Consider the following 19893-nt stretch of genomic DNA (forward strand, 5'->3'; position numbering starts at 1 on the left):
ATCTGATGCATCCAGGATCTGAGCATTTCTCGTGTAATCGGGTGTGACCGCTTCTCTAAGGAAGTGGCTCACCGGCCGTCTTGATCCAAGGTTGCCTGCAGCAGATCCCGAATCGGACGGGTTGTGCATGTTTCGTGGCTTGGGCTATGGTCCTCTTGGAGGGTCAGATGAACGCTGTAATCTAACGGGGATCGCGTGTGGCCACGTATAAATACTCGAACCGCCATGAGCTTGCCACGAGGTGCCCCAGTTTTATATTCCCTCCAAGCAAGATCTCTGATCTCCCTGCCTTCTATACTTCTTCTTTCATATCGAAAACGAAAATACCCCAGGGGTTTGTTACAACTGCCGATTGCGTTTATCGAACATATCAAAAACCATATCACACGATGGAGTACGGTTTCAAAGCGCCTCCCGAGCCAAAGCATGTCGACCGCAAGCTGCTCTACACAAGCTTGGAAGAGCGAATCAAGTACCTGCATGCCTTCCTCGACTTTAACTCCAGTAAGTACTGACCATCTATCTTACCTAGAGTTCGCTAGAACAAACGTACTGACAAGATCCCAGGCGACGTCGAAGCGCTGGTCAGCGGCACAAAATACATCAAGCAATTGATCCCAGCAGTAGTCAACCTGGTATATAAGAAACTTCTCGAGTGCGACATCACATCACGCGCCTTCCACACCCGAAACACAGTTGACGAGACCGAGCCCGAAGAAGACTATCTCGACGAAGACGCGCCCCAAATCAAGCGGCGCAAAATGTTCCTTCGGTGGTACCTCACACGCCTCTGCCAAGATCCAACGACAATGGATTTCTGGCGATACCTGAACAAGGTCGGGTAAGTGACACCTACCTCGAAACGGGCATTCCAAGAATGGAAGAGTGTCGCACACGAACCCCAACTAATGCATTTCACAGCATGATGCACAGCGGTCAAGTCCGCCGATCTCCCTTGAACATCGAATACATCCACCTCGGCGCCTGCATGGGCTACATCCAAGACATCTGGATCGAGGCGATGATGTCGCACCCGCACCTCTCGCTCCGTCGCAAGATCGCCCTCGTGCGCGCCGTGAACAAGATCCTCTGGATCCAAAATGATCTCTTTGCTCGCTACCACTGTAGCGATGGGGAGGAGTTTGCGGATGAAATGTCTGTGATGAGTTTCGATGATCAGGAGGGATACCTCGGTGACAAACGCATTCTTGGCAGTAGCTCCAATAGCTCTGTTGACGATGACCGGTCTAGTATCTCTAGTGGGGTGGCGCCTTCCACTCATAGTGTGGCCCCCTCTACGAAGACTAGTACCTCGGTGGCGGCGTCTGCTTCCAAGACTTCGGTGTGTCCTTTTGCGGATATGGCCAAGCCGTCGTCGACTGAGACAAAGATTTGGGCGAATTGAGGATATGGTTGTGATGCATTTTCTGGCGTTCGGGGAAAAGTTAGACTGGAAATACCTGGATGTTCATATTTCAAGCAAAATCAATGTGTGTGTTCTTGTTGTTACCCCTTATACTTGACACGGAAGAGTTCCGGAAGTTCCGGGAGTTTGTCATGTTTGCTTCCTCTTTCCGGGAGTTTCCCCCACATGACTCCCGACATAACGGCATTGTTTGTTGTATTTCCGCTGTCGGAAGTATATCTCTGGGACGCGATTGAACCGGAGATAACTCACGGTCTACGAAAATTAGGGATCCAGAGGTCACCCTGGGGCCCCAGGTTACAAAAAGCCTCGGAATAAGAACTCTATGCCGCTCATTGCCAATCCCCACCATCTCCTTTCCACTTAGATCGGGCCGCCGATCTCTTTTAAACCCCTCCATGAGCATTGGACTCAATTCGTTTCCGTCCAACTTTCCATATTCCCTTTTAATATCTTCTCTCTCCCTTACACCATGGCGAACGAAAAGGCGGTGACCCCGCTCATCATTAACAATGAGTCCATCGAGACCGATATCAAGTTCGAGGTCTACGCTCCTGCGACCGGCGAGCTGAACGGCTACTGTGCTGGTGTCTCCGTCGAGGAGGCCAAGCGCGCAGTTGACAACGCCCAGGCTGCCTTCCCCGCATGGAAGAAGACCAAGTACAATGAGCGTCGCGATATCCTGCTCAAAGCCGCTGACATCATGGAGTCGCGCAAAGAGGAATTCATCCAGTACCAGCGCGAAGAGACCGGTGCCGGCCGCCCCTTCAGTGAGGTCACCTTCGGTCTAGGTGTGGAATTCATCCGGGACTTTGCTGGCCGAATCTCCTCCATCCAGGGTACTGTGCCTAACGTCAACCGCGATGGCGAGGGTGCTATTGTGTACAAGGAGCCATACGGTGTGATCCTGTCAATTGCGCCTTGGTGAGTGTTCACGTTGAGAGATATAGTACTCAGGTAATCTGCGGAATATAAGCTGACTCAGAAGCTTTTCTGTTGCACAGGAATGCGCCTTTCATCCTTGGTGTCCGTGCCGTTGCGCAGCCTCTCGGCGCTGGTAACACCGTTGTTCTCAAGGGTTCCGAGCTCTCGCCCAAGTGCTTCTGGGCTATTGGCGACGTCTTCCGGCAAGCTGGTCTTCCCGCTGGATGTCTGAATGTCATCTTCCATCGGGCCTCCGACGCAGCGGCTGTCACCAACGCCTTGATCGGACACCCTGCCGTCCGCAAGGTTAACTTCACCGGTAGCACCAATGTCGGCTCTATCATTGCATCCACTGCTGGCAAGTACATCAAGCCTGTGCTGCTCGAGCTGGGTGGTAAGGCGTCGGCTGTTGTCTTGGACGACGCGGACCTGGACAAGGCCGCCATGAACTGCGCCATTGGCTCCTTCATGCATGTATGTACCATCCATGACATCAGCGACCAGGGACAAAGTAACTAACCTATACAGTCCGGACAAATCTGCATGTCCACCGAGCGCATTGTCGTGCAGCGCTCGATCGCCGAAGAGTTCAGCCAGAAGCTTGCTGCAACAGCTGAGAAGCTGTTCGGCAAGGACGCGCCCGCCCTGGTGTTGGTCAACTCCGCCGCTGCGGCCAAGAACAAGAAGCTCGTGGGCGACGCCGTGTCTCGCGGTGCGACCCTGCTGTTCGGTGACGCCAACGCCAACGAGTCAGTCAACACGGCTATGCGCCCGATCATTGTCAATGACGTGACCAAGGAGATGGACTTGTACGCGACCGAGTCATTCGGACCGACCGTGTCGCTCATAGTGGTGGACACAGAAGAGGACGCGATCGCACTGGCTAATGACACAGAATACGGCCTCACCGCTGCGGTGTACACCCAGAACCTGTTCCGCGGATTGCGTGTGGCGAAGGAGATTGACTCAGGGTGAGCGAATCCATCATATCATACCGTATTCCGGAGCCGCTTGAAACAAGTTCTAACTGAGTTTTCTTAGTGCCGTCCACATCAACTCAATGACTGTGCACGACGAATCTATCCTGCCCCACGGTGGGTGGAAGAGCAGTGGCTTTGGTCGCTTCGGAGGAGCCGCAGGCTACGAAGAGTTCCTGCAAAGCAAGTCTGTGACTTGGCACGAATAGATCCAGACCATGGAGATGCCCGGATTTTGGCCCCCAGAAAGACTGGGGCTACAAGGACTTCTCACACTTAGGGCATTAGGCTGAGCCGCATACACCAATAACGGGGCCTCGTCTCGCCTGGCCCCCTGTAGCTAGAGGACCATGCGGCATACTCGGAAGTTACTGTGAAAATCTCAACGAATTGAATGACCCTGTTCTGTGTTATATGCCGCATCTCGTACTCCCGGAGTGAGTCCGTATCGCATCTGCCACGATGTGATTTGTATCCTCGGCACCTCTTCCTTAGTGTTCAGTGTCTGTCTCTACAGAGGACAGTGAAAGTATATCTATAAATAAAGGGAAATAAGTCTAGTAAAAACAAAGAAAGATGAGGCGAGATATCCGAACACCACTCGGAGTATACGGGGCGCACCAGACCCACCATTCCAGGAACAAGTAATATCCCCTGCAAGCCCTACTTTCAGACCGACACTAATTTCGCATGTCTTAGATTAACCCAATTACACAGCCACACTCTCATTTCTGGCTCTGTACAGGTATGATACAGTAGTCCATACCCCAGGCTGTTCCCTTTCCCGGCACTGTTGTAACTCTAGGTCGGGTAAACTCCGCCCCCTGACTATCAACGGTTGATCCCTTAACGAACGGGTGGGATCGGCAAAGCGGTTATACTTAAGACGGTGTCAATGGGCGTTGTGTGGGGGTGGTCCTGACCGTCGCAAATATCAGTGAGTAAGGTTTGTGTTCCCCCGTGGTCGGGGGACACATGGTGTGTGTGGTACCTGCGTGGGAGGCGCCCCTGCATGTACAGGTACGGTATTGTGGCTTTGTTTTACCAGGAAATTAAAAGAAAAAAAAAATAATAGAATTCTGATGGGAATGGAAGGTTGGAAAGAGTGGCGTCAACACTAGATCCCTCGAAATAGCTGAGACCCAATCCATGGGCTTGTTCGGGTGATATTCGGTGCCAAGAGGGTTCCACGTTCCACGGTTGAGAGGGGAAATACTGTAACATAAAGTAAACAAACATGTTTCTACCGCAGTAGGAGTATGTGTTTACGGTGATATAATGTTATGAAATTTTGAACATTTTACACGTCTTTCCCACATTCGATCCTGCGATCCTCCATAATCTTACTGGTATTTTAAATCTTCGGACATTCTCTCGATTCAAGGGTCTGCCCGTTCACATAAAATTAAATCGCCAGGTCCACCAATCAGGGGCGATGTTGTTTTACGCTAACGCATAGCCTTATCCAGTACTGTCAGGCGTTACACCTCGTGGGATCACTGCAGTCTGGTATAGAATCCATGTGATACGGATATATGCACGGAGTATTTTAAGACATGTATACAGAGTATGTAGAGCAATCACAAATACGAACAGCCATAGCCATATGGCCATATAGCCATATATACATGTAAGTAAACAAGTTACTCGCTTGGAACGGGCCCACCATTTTGGGGCCGTGCTTGGCTTTGGACCCCACTTTGCGACATAGAAATGTAAGTCGCCTCCCAGGCTTCCCTCTCTTCTCTTCTCATCCAACTCCTTCGTTTAAAACGATAGTCATTCTTTTTCAGTTATCCCACTCCAGTCACTCTTTGTCAATCTCGACACCGCCAGAATGCGTTTCACTACCGCTACCATCGTCTCTGCTCTCGCCGTCGCCGCGTCGGCTCTGACTAACCCCGACTACACCAAGGACCCTTCGGGCAACGCCATTGTTTCCCCTGGCTTGAACGAGATCGTCCCTGAGGGCAAGGCCTACACCATCAAGTGGCAGCCTACCACCACTGGCCCCATCTCCCTGGTTCTCCTCCGTGGCCCCTCCAACAACGTGCAGCCCCTCAAGACCCTCGCCGACTCTATCCCCAACAGCGGCTCCTTCTCCTGGACCCCCGGCACCGACCTCGAGGTTGACACCACCCACTACGGTCTCCTCCTCGTCGTCGAGGGCACCGGCCAGTACCAGTACTCCACTCAGTTCGGTCTCGGCGCCGCCGCCGGTGGCTCCTCCGAGTCCACCATCAAGATCAGCACCGCCGGCCCTACCAGCACTAGCGCCGCCGCTACCACCATTGAGACCACCGAGAGCACCACCATCTGCCCCGAGACCGAGACCACCTCGGCCCCGGCCACCACCGCTACCCCGGCCTTCTCCACCGTCGTGCAGAGCACCGAGATCACCACCACCATCTGCCCCGAGACTGAGTCCACCAGTGTTCCCCAGACCTCCACCGTCGCCCCCGTCAGCTCCCCCTCCAGCATCCCCTGGGTGTCCTCCGCTCGCACCTCCGCCACCTCTACCGCCAGCCCCTCTGGCACCGCCTCCGCCTCCCCCTCGGCCTCTTCGCCCGCCTTCAACGGTGCCGGCCGTAACGCCATCAGCTTCGGCGCCGTCTTCGCCGGTGTCCTCGCTGCTTTCGCCCTCTAAGCGAAAGGCCTTTTAAATTGTGCATAGTGAAGAGTTGGGCTTGACCTGTGATACCTCTTTTTTTCTTTCTTTGGAGCCCTCTCGAATAATGTCTGTTGTTTATGAGGCTTAATTTACAAATCTTTTGATTCGGACTTTTGGTGATTCCCATCGCTGATCCTCTGTTTCTTTCATACCATGTCTTTACTTTTCTCTTTGTTACGTTGACTGCGTGCGCTTCTGCTATGCTTGTGTAATGTGAAGTTCATGCCTTATGCCTTGTTTCTTGGTAGTGTCTTGTAGATTTCGGGCATGGCTTGTCTTCATGTAATTATGTACATCTACAGATATTCATCACGATTCTACCAAACCCATCCCAAATGCGCAAAAATGATGTCACCACAACACCCCCTTACTGATCGTCACTCAAGTCCACCTGGGACCCAACACGAGGGCTGTCAATCACCCAATCATAACTTACAGCGAGCACGAATGTAACCATCGTAATGTTCGACCTCAGTTGCGGAATAATACTGTGCTATGAACACAAAGTCTCGACTTTCCCCCAGAAGCGCCACCGGCGCCAATAACGCCATCATTAGACGGCACCCGGAGAGAAAGGCTCGGCTGTTCAGGGGGCGGAGTCAGCTTGAAGTGACTGTAACTGTGATCACGCAAGCGGCAAGATGATTCGTGCGATTGATTCCTTTGGTGGATAATTTGAAAGGTGACTTTTTTTATTGCTGTCCAGAATACGGAATGTCTATCTCTCTTCCGTGTAGTGTCTTCTACTTTGAGGTACTCTTAGCGAGCCCCTATTTACATTGTGGAAAGCGTCCCTATCTATTCTGAATGCTTGTCCTTGTGGCGCTCTCTTTTGCTGGTCTCGATGGAGACTGACCTGTCATCGGCCACATGGAAGGAAGGTTAAGTAACAGAACTAGGAGTGTGGTATTATAGTACCACTCAAAGGATTCTATAAACCAAGCTGTACGGCAACATAAATCCAAATTGATTTAATTATGAGCAGACATCTATGAGGTCTATCGCAGCGACCAGCAACAAAGTCCGCATCCAAGCCAAGCGGATATATGACGTCTTCACCCACAAGTCCATCTCATATATGATCAGCCTATAAATAATAATGATCCTCATAGTCCAATTGCCATCAAAAACAAACGACAACAGACCCCTAAACAAAACGAAAAGAGTATCAAAAAAACGAACTACCAAAAAAGGAAAATTACTGCCTCAGGCCACTAACATCCAAATCTTCCCTCGCCTCAACCACATCTCCATCCCAACCAACCAGAAAGTAACCTCCTACCACGCAATCCAAACCAAATCTACCCCCCACCCGACAGGAAACAATGTCAGCGCCCAAACCCCAACAGAAATGGCGCTCCGTAGACCCAAGTGCATGGGTAGATCCCAAATCCAGACCTCCACGCCCGGTCCAACAACCCGCGCCGCGGACTATCAAGGGTGTTGAGGATATTCGGCAGACGAAGGAGTATAAGACTGCTGCGCGGAGGTATGTCAATTCTTCTCTCACTTATGTTTGAGATGTCTTGTTTTGGTTTGGTTTGGTTATGGGAGTGGACTTGACTGACTGTCATTCGTTTCTGTTTAGGTGGACGTCGGCTATTGTTGGGTTGCCGATTGTTATGTATACTTCTTGGATTCTTTATGAGCGGAGTAAGTTTTTTGTTTTTCTTTTATATGTTCTATTTATCTGCAGCGAGATCGCTGTCTCTGTCTGTGGGTTGAGGATGTGGTGCTGACTTGAGTTTCTTCTCTAGTCTATGGCAATAAGAGTGCCAAGCGTCTTGTTCCTCTGGAGAAGAAGGAGTAAACCACCTCCCTCTCTCTGTCTCTCTTCGTTGTGATTAACTTTGTTGTTCTAAAAGCGAATTTGCATGTACTTTTAATAGACAGGACATTTTAGATACAAACCTACTGTGGTAAATACTGTAATAAAAAATTGACATCATCCCATCCCATCCCATCCCATCCCATCCCATCCCATCCCATCTTGTCCAAATCCAAAAAGTGAAAACGGCTCTATTGAATTGTATAGCTTTCGTCGCAGAACTCCGATTCTGGAGTCTCAGTATATATCCAAGGCTATAATATAGACAAGCCAAATAACATAAACAAAAGGAGAAACCACGACACAACCAGCACCCACATGCATCATCCTATTTGATAGAACAAAACCCTCCCGTTATCCTCCCCACCTTGCCAGCCAGCTGGGGTGAAAAGCACGAAGAAAATAAATGCATACAACCCAAACACGGTACGGTATCTGAAAGAGTTCATACAAGTAACATAGCGCGAGGATAGAAGGGGGAGGGGCGATGGGAAAGAAGATATCACATGAAGTGAAGCATATGTATATAGTGAGTATGGTATCAACTGGCAACACCCTGGAGGGGAATATGATGATCAGAAACAGAAGATGGCGGGACAGATGTCGAGCCACTGCCTCCGCTGGGTGGTTTAGCACTTCGCTCGCGCATACGCCGACCCTCCATCAGACCGCGCAGACCACGTTTCTGAAGTCCGATCACACTGCTCAAATCTCCCGTCCAGATTTCACGCTGGGGGCGGCGGAGTTCGGCATCTGTGCCTCGGCGGTGGTGGGTGGAGCGGGACTGTGAGCGGCCTTCGTCGCCGCTGATGAATTCGGAGTCTGATTGGCTAGCGCTGGAGGCGGATGTTGCTGTGCTTGGGTTGCTCATGGAGTCTTCGCGTTCACGTTGGGAGCTGCGCTGGCGCGAGTGTTGTGAGACGTTCGTGTCGATGCGGAGGGATGGGAGGCCGCGGGCGAAGTTGGTTAGGTCGCCTGTGCTGCTGGCGGCTGAGGCGGAGATGGCGCCGTTCTCGGTGTCGGATGAGTCTGAAGTTAGTCCGCTCTGGTGGGAGTTGCTATGTTCGCCAATGGTTGGTATGCTGCCGTTGCGGCCGCCGTTGGTGTTGACGCCGTTGAGTGCCTCTAGTGTGCCTCCCGGTCCGCTGTTGAATCCTGTTCCACGGCCTCCACCGGCTGCCATGGCTGCGGCATTGAAGACGGCCGCTGCATTGCGCCCGTCAAGGACTTGGTGCAGACGTTCGACGGTGGCTTCGAGAAGCCCGTCAATTTGGTAGGGACGCGCAAGTTGGAGGAGCGAACAGAGGATTTGCGGTGTGCACAATGAGGAGCCTGCAGGGGGAAGAGCTGCAGTGTAGAGATATTGGACGAGGACTTGAAGGGTCAAGATAGTATGAGGCAGGTAAAGCACACGTGGTCTGGAGGTTGGAGCAAGGGTGTGCGCAGAAGGGGCTTCCAGGTTCTCAAGCAGGGACTTTGAAGGCGCAGACGGGTTCACAAGAGTAGTCGCATCAGAGTAGTTGCTATTATGACCCACTGAAGGAGTAATGGTAATACTCGAATTGCGACTTGGGTGAGCCATGGCCGGACGAAGGGTTGCAGTATCTGCGATTCCCCCTTCTGAAGACTCGCGTAGGAGCTGAATGAAGTAGGGACCCCATCGCCGAGTCAACACACGGGAGTTGACAGAGATGCGTTCTCCTCCCACAGCCTGCAGTTCCATGTCGGCCATCTCTGGCAAGGATTGAGCAAGCTTGCCTAGCTCGTCTGATGCGGCAGACAATGGCCGTCCACCAGACGTCAACTGCATCAGCTTCTTCTGCAAAGACGCTGGAACAGAAGACGAGCTATAAGACTTATACCCCGAAGTTGGTGAAGTGCGACATGGGTTGTTGTAGAGTCCAAATGCCTCCAACTCAACCAGACAAACATGAGAGAAGTTGATTCGCCGGTGGTTGTAATCATCGACAAGACTTCGCTTCCGGTGTCCAAGGATTACAAAAGAATTGCGACGAGGCCAAAGCACTCCTCGGTTCCAGCTTCCATGGCCAAATACGGATCCACCAGCATCAATGCGTCCCCAGGTCAGTGTCTTCAAGTCAAGGGCCCAGAGTGCATATTCCTGCTTGGAAGAGGTCAAGTATGTACCGCTCACAACAAAATGGCCATTGATGATACCACCGTTCGGGAAGCGCAGCCCCGGCGGAGATGCCTGGCTTTGCATCGGCCGTTCAACAAGGCGCCCGTCCGGCAGGCGCACCTGCAGCTCCAGCTTGACATCCAGGAAATTGTAGTTGGAGTAGATAAGCATAGGGCAACCAGCAGACTCGGTGTTTTCAATAGGTTCATGCAGATCGCGATCTGGAGAAGAGGAGCCAATTTCAGATACATCCATCCCTACTAAAGGAGCCACGACACTGCGGTAGGCACCGCAGCTCCGGCCCAGGGGACTTGTGTTGGTCCACTTAAGACTGCGCAGATTGAACACACTGATCTGCTCAATATAATGATTTGAACTGTCTTGACCACCGACAACCACCATCTCTGCACCACCGAACCCGTCAATGTCCACACCAAGCGTACCTTGGTGAGTTGAGGACTCAGGGTTGTGATGGATGGCGGATAGCGGCGCGCTAGCAGATGTGAAGCACGCGCTCGATGGGAGTATCGTAGCACAGTGCGCGTAACGGCCCTGTGGAGATTCATGAGCAGCGACACGAGTCCATGCCCGAGATGGCACGTCGAAAATATGAATATCCGACATGACCACCACCTCCGACTGCGACTGCGACTCCGCCCCAGGGTTCTCTGGGTCCTTTGGCATAATCGGCGCCGGCGACATGCCTCCATAACAGACCAACTTGTTATCACCCAGAGCACAAACACTGTGGAAGTACCGCGGCGGCGGCACATCCCCAGCAGGCTCGATTTTCGTCCAATGGCGCCGAATCAGATCCAACTCGTAAAGGTCCGACGTCAACTGCGGGCGACTGCGCGAGAGGATCCGGCCTCCGAATACGTATAGTTTATCGCCCAGAATTGTCGTCGTCGCGCCCACAAGGGGATGGGGCTCCTTGCCGGTCGTTCGTCGCACATTGCACACCAGCCCGGAGAGGTTGATAGGGCCCGACGCAGACTGGTTTAGCGATGGAGATCCTCCCGCTGCTGAAGGCTCGTCTCGCCCTGAATCCATGTACCCCAAACTCGACTGGCTTCGCGACATCATGGTAGGCGATTTTCCTGTCCCCACTTATCTCTGGCAGCTGTTGGCGTTGGCACCCCCTTTTTTAGTCCACCCTGTCGAGATCAGATCTCTCGCATGGGACGAGGTCTCTGTCGGATGCACTGGTGTGTAAGCCGGGAAATATTTCCGTCGGTGCTGATCGTAGGTTACGTCGAAGGGTTCCCTTGTCTGTGGGGAGCGGAAAAAAGGAGTGGCTTCCCCGCGTCGACGCCGCAATTTTGCGGACGCCAAGCTTCGCAAGGAGGAGGACGATATGGTAGATATGAAGAGAGCGGGTTGCGAGTCGTATTCCCGGTGAGCGAAGAGTATTGGAAGTGCCAGAATGTCGAAGTTGATCCGGCACAAAAAAAGGCGGTCTCAACCTTTCCTAGATGGGTTTGGGGTACCACACGCTAAGTATATTGCTTGCTCAACCCTTGCGCACAACGCTGTGGAACTAATCAAAACTCTTCAGTGTAAATCCCGACTGAACTCTTACTTTCCAACTGCTTCACTAGGCCTTACATTTATAGATATCCTGTGGGGCCACATGTGCGCAAAACACAGATTACACGAGGTTTTAAGTTAGATCCGAAACCGCTAGATACAATTTGGAAAGTTCTCAGACAATTCCGTCTGGAATATTCTTCCGTTTAGTTTGATAATACAAAAAGTTAGAAAAGGGGAGAGAGGAAAAACGAGGTAAAATGTATACAATCGACCTCGGGGTATACTCATACCGAGCCCCGTGGATTTACTGTGATGTATCTTCATTCTACGTAAGGAGCGTAGTACTACTACTCTGGAGACTTTTGAATACTTCATAAATGGCACTGTAGTGCCGAATTCGTATCGCATTGGTATCAAGAAGGGCTTTGGCCCCTAACTATCCCAGTATCTGTTTTAAGTCTGTCATAACGCATTTACTCCTTGATGTTGACGAAGCGGAGGTAACTGGAAACATGTTAGTCGGTTGTTTCGCCGGGAAGAATCATGTCTTGGGAAAACTTACGGCTTGACCGTACGGACTTCACCGAACTTGGCCTCGGCGTCCTCGGTCTTCATGGGAGGAGGAAGGACGTTGTCATCGCCGGGGAGCCAGTTGATGGGGCAGGTAACACCGTACTTCTCGGTGCGCTGAAGAGCATCAACGACACGGAGAACCTCGGCGGTGTTACGGCCAGTGGAGGCGGGGTAGGTCATGATCAGACGGATCTTCTTGGCGGGGTCGATGATGAAGACGGAGCGGATGGTCAGAGCCATACCCTTGGAGTCGACGTTGGTGGTGTCCTGGAAGTCGACCATGTCGTACGCATAGGCGACCTTGCGCTCGGGGTCGGAGATGATGGGGAACTTGAGCTGGGAGCCGGAGACCTCATCGATATCCTTAATCCAGGCGTGGTGGGAGTCGGTGTTGTTGGCGCTCTAAAAGGGAATTCGTCAGCCTCACTCCTTGCAATATGGGCTCATATTACTTACCAGGCCAATGAGCTGGACACCACGAGCAGTGAACTCGGGCTCGAGCTTGGCGAAAGCACCGAGCTCAGTGGTACAGATGGGAGTGAAGTCATCGGGGTGGGAGAAGAGGATGGTCCACTTGTCGCCAATGAACTTGTGGAAGTTGATAGGGCCGTTGGAGGTGTCGGCATCGAAGTCAGGGGCAGTAGAGCCCAGACGGAGGCTAATAGACAGTCAGCTTGGGGATCAGAGAGCTATACAGTATATCGATAGACGTACGGAGCAGCGCGTTCAGCCATTGTGATAGTGATAGTCAATTGAGGTAACTTGAGGGAGACAAGAGAAGGAGGAGGGGTTTGGGTTCATATAGGAGCTCCCAAGGTCCATTCCCGTCCATTCCCCTCCATTGGATCACTGATCGCCTTACCTCATCCGGCTGTTGCGCTCCCTATACGATGGCGTGATTGTCCCACCGCCCGGGCAGAAACCCCGCGATTGGCCTGCCGCAACGTGGGCTGTTTAGTGCGATACGAGGTTCTATACAATTCTATCCTTCTTCTTACCCCAGTTAATACCCATCTTGCTGTTACGTCTTACAGTAGTCCCTTATACAAGTGTCGTTTTATATAGCTTTTAGCTTGAATCGGACATATGTTGTCTTAGAACTACATGATAACCCTTTCTTCCACTCGGGATTACCTGCCGGCCCTTTGGCAGTCAGCCCCCGAGTCGGCCGACTGGGCTTTGACAAGAACCAATGGGGATTCAAAGGAGTGGCGCAATCTTATGTCGACATGGTGAATGCTGCATCAGACATGACTGTGGCAGATCGCTAGATCACGCACTGCACACAGCGAGTGGCTGAAGGTTGTTTTACTATGTTTCTTGACTTCCTACTCATGCAGAGGTACCTGACCCTGCGAACTTGGATGAACCGGACGAGCTATGACCCACGTGGTGGGGCGGATATCTACATGCGTCCGTTAAGCTGCATCCAAGTTTAATGCCACTTTCTCTTTCCGAGTGAACTATGTTACATCATCAATTCCTCGATCGGTCGTTTTTGGCAGAAAGTATTTCGCTTAGTATACATAGCAGAATTGACTACAGGGTTCACTAAGTACTTGTTTTCCAGGGAGATGGATTTAGTAATAAGCTTAATTGGTCCTGTGCTTGGTACTCCAGTCACTTGAGATCTACCGACGGATCACGTCGTTCTCGGGGAAATTTATACATACCTATCTACTTGATAAGGTTGAACTTTATAAGGAATGCGCTTGATTGGCCCGTTAGCAATGGATCTACAATAGCGTTGTTCTGAAAACGTTTGTTTGTATCTCTGAGGTTTTCCATACAGAACCCTTCTTATGGGAGACCTATACCCCGGACTAGACCGTATGTTGTCGATATGTTGCTGTAGAATGTACCTCTGTTTTCTAGATAGACCTAAAGATCAAAATTACAATGGTCAGTAACTGAAGCTCAAATTGCGCCTTGTCGCTTTGAGATGGATATGTTTCTTCTCTCAAGTTACCCTTTCCAACATGCAATATATAACGCACTAGTTAGTTAAATTGAAGAACACAACCGAAATAACCCCTTTCCTCCTTGGTTTGTGTAATTCGTAGCATTATTATTTTTTTAGTAAACGACAGCCGACTGGCATCAGATTGATATTTAAATACGTGTTTGTAAACAAATATGATCCTCACTGTTGTACTTTATTCATGATCGACCGATCACGTGTGCCCCAGACCCACAACCGCGTCGAGTTGGTCTCAGTACAAACAAAGCTTCACGCCAGTCGTTCTGGCGCTGGTCTTCGTTTACAGGGCTCGAAACAGCTTGCACAGCTCGAATTTGCAAAGTGTACGGGTTCCTTGAGTATTTAATTTCCACCCCGTGCATCTATCCCATTTCGCATCTTTCCATCGTGGTGGCACCTCCAACCGCCATAATGCCCCCGAAGCGCAAGTCTGTCGCCGCGACAAGCGCAAATGAAGGCACTGCAACCCCCGCAAAAAGAATGCGCAATTCTGTAGCTGCTACCCCAGCTTCTGCCCCAGCGGCTCCTCAGGTAAGTGCATCATGCAGGGGCTGATCGTCACTGTTCCGTGGTTGCTACTCCACGACCCCACTCACGCAGGGCTGACCTCTTGTGTATAGGTCGAAATTACTCCCCAGACTGGTGAGAAGAGAGGTCGTGGCCGTCCGCGCAAATACCCCGAGGGCTCGACTTCCAAGCCTCCTGCTTCTGACGGCCCCAAGCGTGGCCGCGGCCGTCCTCGAAAGATTGTCGCGGAATCCGAGCCTGATGCTGGGCCTGAAGCTACTACCCCATCTGCTCCCAAGAGAGGCCGTGGACGTCCTCGCAAGGAGACTGGTATGTATTCATTATAACATAATCGGGGACTTTTGCTGATTCACTACGCTTTTAGTCTCTGAGACGGTTGCAACTCCGGAGATTAAGAAGAAAGATGGCCGTGGAAGGCCTCGCAAGGAGCCTGGTATAGGATTAATGCTCTAATATGATCGGGAACTTTGCTGACTGTCCATCTGTCTTAGCTTCCGAGACGCCTGCAACCCCGGAGATCAAGAAGAAAGATGGCCGTGGACGGCCTAGAAAGAACCCTGCACCAAATGGCGAGCCCGAAGCTCCCGAAGCTTCCGAGGCAAAGGCAGCACCGGCGATTAAGAACAATGTCGCCGATATTAAGCGTTCTTTCTGGCTTATGAAGGCTGAGCCCGAATCACGCATGGAGAAAGGAGTTGATGTGAAGTTTTCTATTGATGACTTGGCTGCCAGAACTGTGCCAGAGGCCTGGGACGGTATGTTTGCCCTATAGTCGACATAATCAACAAAGCTAACCAAAGAAAAGGAGTGCGCAACCATGTTGGTAGGTTGATCGGTTGACAAACATTGGTTCCGCAAGTCATACTTACAATGCAACAGCGCGCAAATCTATGCAGGAGATGAAGAAGGGGGATTATGCATTCTTCTACCATTCAAACTGCAAGACCCCCGGAGTAGTCGGAGTGATGGAGATCGTCCAGGAATCTTCCGTTGACGGTACGTGCCTTTGTTCCACACCTGCATGCTTCCATCTCTAACACATTGACTACGACAGAATCTGCCTTCGATACCAAACACCCCTACTACGACCCCAAGTCCAAGCGAGATGACCCGAAATGGGTTGTCGTGCACGTCGAATACCGCCGCAAGCTCGGCAAGCAAGTCACCCTCGCGGACTTGAAGTCGCACGCCCAGCCCGGGAAGCCGTTGGAAAACATGCAAATGCTCAAGCAGTCCCGCCTCAGCGTTTCCTCCGTTACCCCGGCTCAATGGCAGTATATCCTGGAACTGGCAGGCGAGGAGCCACTCGAGGAGTTCACCAAAGTGGAAACTGGCGAGGAGAAGGCATGAGGAAGCAATCATATGCAAGCGATGTACAGACGGTTTTGCCTGTATAGTCTTTCGATATCTCTATCAATGGCGTTGCCGGCGAATATGGGTTCTCTGCATTATCTGCACTAGCGAATTGAAGCGTCATTTTGATATTCAACACCAAGTCTACACTTATTTATAGGGCAAGATATCCGGAGCTGTGCGAAGCGCGGCTCTTCGACCACGACCTCTAGGAACAGTCATATGTAGTTGGCTTCTCACGTACGGAGTATATGGTCGTTTTTAATACTACCGATAGCCTTTAGCTTGCTATGGACTGCCTACGATTATTAGGCGCTGCACTTGAACTCCAGATAGCCAAAGGAATGGCCTAGAAAAAGGGTAGTATATAGGCGATGTTCGCGCACATCCTATCAGATGTACACATTAGCGACCATAGTTGCCAGAATATTTCCGTTCTCCCCCGATCTATCCACTCTCCATCCAGCACATTCAGCACACGACACACCTCCCAATCCAAATCCATGACTGAACCGTGACACAAACCCCGGAACCTCCCCAATTTGCATCCGCATTTCCGCTAGGTAGACAGGTTCCACCGCATCCCAATTATTTCCAATTCAAGCGACCGTTATTCGTTTTGTGGAATCGAGCTGTCATGTACCACCTTGAGTAAGGAATATAGTCGATCCCTGCATATTGGTGCAGGCGAGCTGTAAGGAGCCGCGGCTCATGGCTGTCACATCCGGGATCTAAGTTTGTACTCGATGGCTTCGATGTGTCAGGGGTGTCGGAAACAAACGGCGGAGTTAGGACGAATGGATCGGGATGATATCGTCCGCATTATGGCCCTTCGGAGAGTTTGATGTTTCAACTCAGGTTTGAACCTCGGGCTATTGATAAGCTGGAGTGAGGGGAAGGTCCAAAGGGCTTCAACGCCGAAGCGGATGGGATGACCAACCAGAGAGGAATGGAGAGACAAACAGGACAAACAGGAGCTGGAAGAAGAAAGTGTATGCGATGTGGATTCTTATCGTTATCAGGTGGGGGAAAGGGCATCGGGTTCCCTTATAGCATCTTCATCCTCTCTATGTTTGCCAGTTTGTTCTCTCGGCCCCTACGCTGTCTATATCGATCTCCTGTTTTCAGTGTTCGTCAATTCCATAGCTCCCCTTTCGTTATGTCGAACGTTTCCGTGCAGTTGACTGCCCCCAATGGGCACAGCTACACTCAGCCCATTGGTCTGTTCATCAACAACGAGTTTGTGGCTGCCAAGTCTGGCGAGAAGTTCGCCACTGTGAACCCTTCGTATGTTCAGCAGGAGTCTAGACCATTGATCTTGAGCTGACCGGATTCCATAGCAATGAGACTGAGATTACGTCAGTGTATGCTGCCGGCGAGGAGGACATTGATATCGCTGTCAAGGCCGCCCGCAAGGCTCTTAAGGATCCCTCCTGGAAACTGCTGCCTGCCACTGACCGTGGTGCTTTGATGATCAAGCTCGCTGATCTGATTGAGCAGCACAAGGAGACTCTGGCTACCATTGAGACCTGGGATAACGGTTAGTAGCTTGAGAATTGCCATGCACAAACCCAATATTGATAACTGACAATCGTTCAGGCAAGCCTTATCAAGTTTCTCTGAATGATGATCTCGGCGAGGTCACCAACACTCTTCGTTACTATGCTGGCTGGGCCGACAAGGTGTTCGGCCAGACCATTGGCACCACCCCTGCCAAATTCGCATACACCCTTCGTCAGCCCATTGGTGTTGTTGGCCAGATTATTCCTTGGAACTTCCCTCTCGCTATGGCAGCATGGAAGCTTGGTCCTGCCCTTGCCTGCGGTAACACCGTTGTCCTAAAGCCTGCCGAGCAGACTCCGCTCAGCATTTTGTACTTGGCTTCTCTTATCAAGGAGGCTGGCTTCCCTCCTGGTGTCATTAACATTGTCAACGGCCATGGCCGTGTTGCTGGTGGTGCATTGGTGAACCACCCCAATGTTGACAAGGTCGCCTTCACTGGCTCCACCTTGACCGGCCGTGAGATCATGAAGATGGCCGCCGGCACCCTTAAGAACGTGACTCTCGAGACCGGTGGCAAGTCGCCCCTGGTTGTTTTCGAGGATGCCGACCTCGAGCAGGCTGCTAAGTGGGCTCACATTGGTATCATGTACAACCAGGGCCAGGTCTGCACTGCCACTTCGCGTATCCTTGTTCACGAGTCCGTGTACGACAAGTTCGTTTCCCTCTTCAAGGAGGTCGTCAAGACCACCAGCAAGGTCGGCGATCCCTTCTCCGACGACACCTTCCAGGGTCCTCAGGTCACCAAGGCCCAGTACGACCGTGTCCTTTCATACATTGAGGCCGGCAAATCCGAGGGCGCGACTCTGGCTTCCGGTGGTGTGCCATACAAGAACGTCGGCGATGGCCGTGGCTTCTTCATTGAGCCTACCATCTTCACCAACGTCAAGGACAACATGCGCATCTACCGCGAGGAGGTCTTCGGCCCCTTCGTCACCATCGCCAGCTTCACCACCGAAGAGGAGGCCGTCACCCGTGCTAACGACACCACTTACGGACTGGGCGCTGCTCTCTTCACTCGCGACATTGAACGCGCACACCGTGTCGCCTCTGACATCGAGGCCGGTATGGTTTGGATCAACAGCAGCAACGACAGCGACTTCCGCGTGCCCTTCGGCGGTGTCAAGCAGAGTGGTATCGGTCGCGAGCTCGGCGAGGCTGGCCTGGACGCGTACTCGCAAGTCAAGGCCGTCCACGTCAACATGGGCACCAAGCTGTAAATGTGTTACAACTATGAGGAAAACAGGTTATCATTTATTTTCATGTATCCAAACTCAGCCTTTATGTTTAATGACCAAATCTTGTCTAACGTTATCCACTTTCCATTGTTTCCGCAAGCATGACATACGCAGATCTCCCCAAGGGTTTCCCCTACTGTTTTTCTTCTCTGACCTATAGATCCTCCATTCAGATCGGCAATCACGACAATCTCAATGTCATAATCTCCTTCGCTCTCTCTCTGTGAAATGAGTTACCCACACCAGCTCCACAAACACGACATGAGGATCCCCCGCAAAAAAGGAAAAACGGAAAAAAGGAGCGACACTTCCGAACTCTCCGATAGTGGGGACATACTCCTGTACCCAAGGGCAACCTGTAATCTCCCCAGCACCATGTACATGTAGATCAGGCCCCATCACACCATATGCATGCAGTTACAGGTTTATATGTATATGATGGCGCAGGGAAGCCAGAAGCGACCCCCTGTCCCCAATTCCGAAGTGGAATCAGTGCCGTGTCGATTTGTGTTTTATCTTGGCCTCAGCGCATGTCCATCACCGCATATTTCCATGACTGGACCTGAACACAATCCTGCAGTTGATGCCCAACCTGTTCCCGACACATGCGATGACTGCATATGCAAGCGTTACCTGGCACGGGGGCGAGATTTTGAGTTAGAGGGACACGGGATGTCGACAAAGTTACTTGGAAGTTGGGATGAGCCATGCACTATCTGATTATCAATTTTATTATCTTATATAATATGGATCTCATACTTTATGCCTTTATGCAGTATATGTAAGTTAGATCTACCGCCGATTATAATCTTCTAAGGTTATAGTGTATAGTGCCCGTAGGCAAGGTAATACAAGCAGAAACATGGTGGCCCAATTTTCGAGTCAGGCAGGAACTGGGAACTCCAGGTTCCAGGTTCCAGATCTCCCTAAGCGCCAGCTCATCTCGTGCGTCTGCATGCAGAGTTGGTCATGTGAAAAGCCACCAGGGAGAACAGTGATGAGTTGTTCAAACTATACTTCTTTGACTATCTCGAGCATTAGTGTATAGTATATGGGCTGCACGAATTGATATACTGTACTTTGTACTTTGGGAATGATTCGCATTGCAGACAATGTAGACCTATACTCCTGCAGACCATCTTGTCGTACGAGTGCATCTCG

The 19893-nt window shown here is 51.3% G+C and overlaps 8 protein-coding genes across 8 annotated transcripts; 6 read left to right on the top strand and 2 right to left on the bottom strand.

Moving 5' to 3' along the window:
- Positions 1 to 389: 389 nt before the first annotated feature.
- On the top strand, positions 390 to 1405 carry PENARI_c001G07899 (protoglobin family protein; the record flags this gene model as incomplete). Its single annotated transcript, XM_022626756.1, has 3 exons — positions 390 to 504; positions 568 to 841; positions 922 to 1405. 3 exons carry the CDS (start codon positions 390 to 392, stop codon positions 1403 to 1405), a joined length of 873 nt encoding a protein of 290 aa, XP_022493657.1.
- Positions 1406 to 1898: 493 nt separating this feature from the next.
- PENARI_c001G00696 (aldehyde dehydrogenase) lies at positions 1899 to 3536 on the top strand (the record flags this gene model as incomplete). The annotated part of the gene is made up of 4 exons (XM_022626176.1): positions 1899 to 2350; positions 2431 to 2824; positions 2879 to 3321; positions 3392 to 3536. 4 exons carry the CDS (start codon positions 1899 to 1901, stop codon positions 3534 to 3536), a joined length of 1434 nt encoding a protein of 477 aa, XP_022493141.1.
- Positions 3537 to 5164: 1628 nt separating this feature from the next.
- On the top strand, positions 5165 to 5974 carry PENARI_c001G06133 (GPI anchored serine-threonine rich family protein; the record flags this gene model as incomplete). The annotated part of the gene is made up of 1 exon (XM_022626618.1): positions 5165 to 5974. One exon carries the CDS (start codon positions 5165 to 5167, stop codon positions 5972 to 5974), a length of 810 nt encoding a protein of 269 aa, XP_022493608.1.
- A 1349-nt stretch (positions 5975 to 7323) lies between these two features.
- On the top strand, positions 7324 to 7808 carry PENARI_c001G00735 (uncharacterized protein; the record flags this gene model as incomplete). Its single annotated transcript, XM_022626182.1, has 3 exons — positions 7324 to 7487; positions 7587 to 7651; positions 7756 to 7808. 3 exons carry the CDS (start codon positions 7324 to 7326, stop codon positions 7806 to 7808), a joined length of 282 nt encoding a protein of 93 aa, XP_022493333.1.
- Positions 7809 to 8367: 559 nt separating this feature from the next.
- On the bottom strand, positions 8368 to 11049 carry PENARI_c001G05752 (putative regulatory protein Ral2; the record flags this gene model as incomplete). The annotated part of the gene is made up of 1 exon (XM_022626588.1): positions 8368 to 11049. The coding sequence occupies one exon, from the start codon at positions 11047 to 11049 to the stop codon at positions 8368 to 8370; it is 2682 nt and encodes an 893-aa protein (XP_022493853.1).
- Positions 11050 to 11972: 923 nt separating this feature from the next.
- Positions 11973 to 12806, bottom strand: PENARI_c001G00721 (peroxiredoxin; the record flags this gene model as incomplete). Its single annotated transcript, XM_022626180.1, has 4 exons — positions 11973 to 12003; positions 12062 to 12474; positions 12529 to 12730; positions 12787 to 12806. The coding sequence occupies 4 exons, from the start codon at positions 12804 to 12806 to the stop codon at positions 11973 to 11975; spliced, it is 666 nt and encodes a 221-aa protein (XP_022493813.1).
- Positions 12807 to 14464: 1658 nt separating this feature from the next.
- PENARI_c001G02535 (EVE domain-containing protein) lies at positions 14465 to 15931 on the top strand (the record flags this gene model as incomplete). Its single annotated transcript, XM_022626314.1, has 7 exons — positions 14465 to 14584; positions 14674 to 14890; positions 14946 to 15014; positions 15073 to 15336; positions 15387 to 15404; positions 15461 to 15577; positions 15636 to 15931. The coding sequence occupies 7 exons, from the start codon at positions 14465 to 14467 to the stop codon at positions 15929 to 15931; spliced, it is 1101 nt and encodes a 366-aa protein (XP_022493232.1).
- Positions 15932 to 17093: 1162 nt separating this feature from the next.
- PENARI_c001G06390 (aldehyde dehydrogenase family protein) lies at positions 17094 to 18714 on the top strand (the record flags this gene model as incomplete). Its single annotated transcript, XM_022626640.1, has 3 exons — positions 17094 to 17221; positions 17275 to 17474; positions 17534 to 18714. 3 exons carry the CDS (start codon positions 17094 to 17096, stop codon positions 18712 to 18714), a joined length of 1509 nt encoding a protein of 502 aa, XP_022493034.1.
- Between the last annotated feature and the right edge of the window lie 1179 nt (positions 18715 to 19893).

This window comes from Penicillium arizonense (assembly GCF_001773325.1).
Source record: "Penicillium arizonense strain CBS 141311 chromosome Unknown PENARI_contig001, whole genome shotgun sequence".
Classification (NCBI taxonomy): domain Eukaryota; kingdom Fungi; phylum Ascomycota; class Eurotiomycetes; order Eurotiales; family Aspergillaceae; genus Penicillium; species Penicillium arizonense.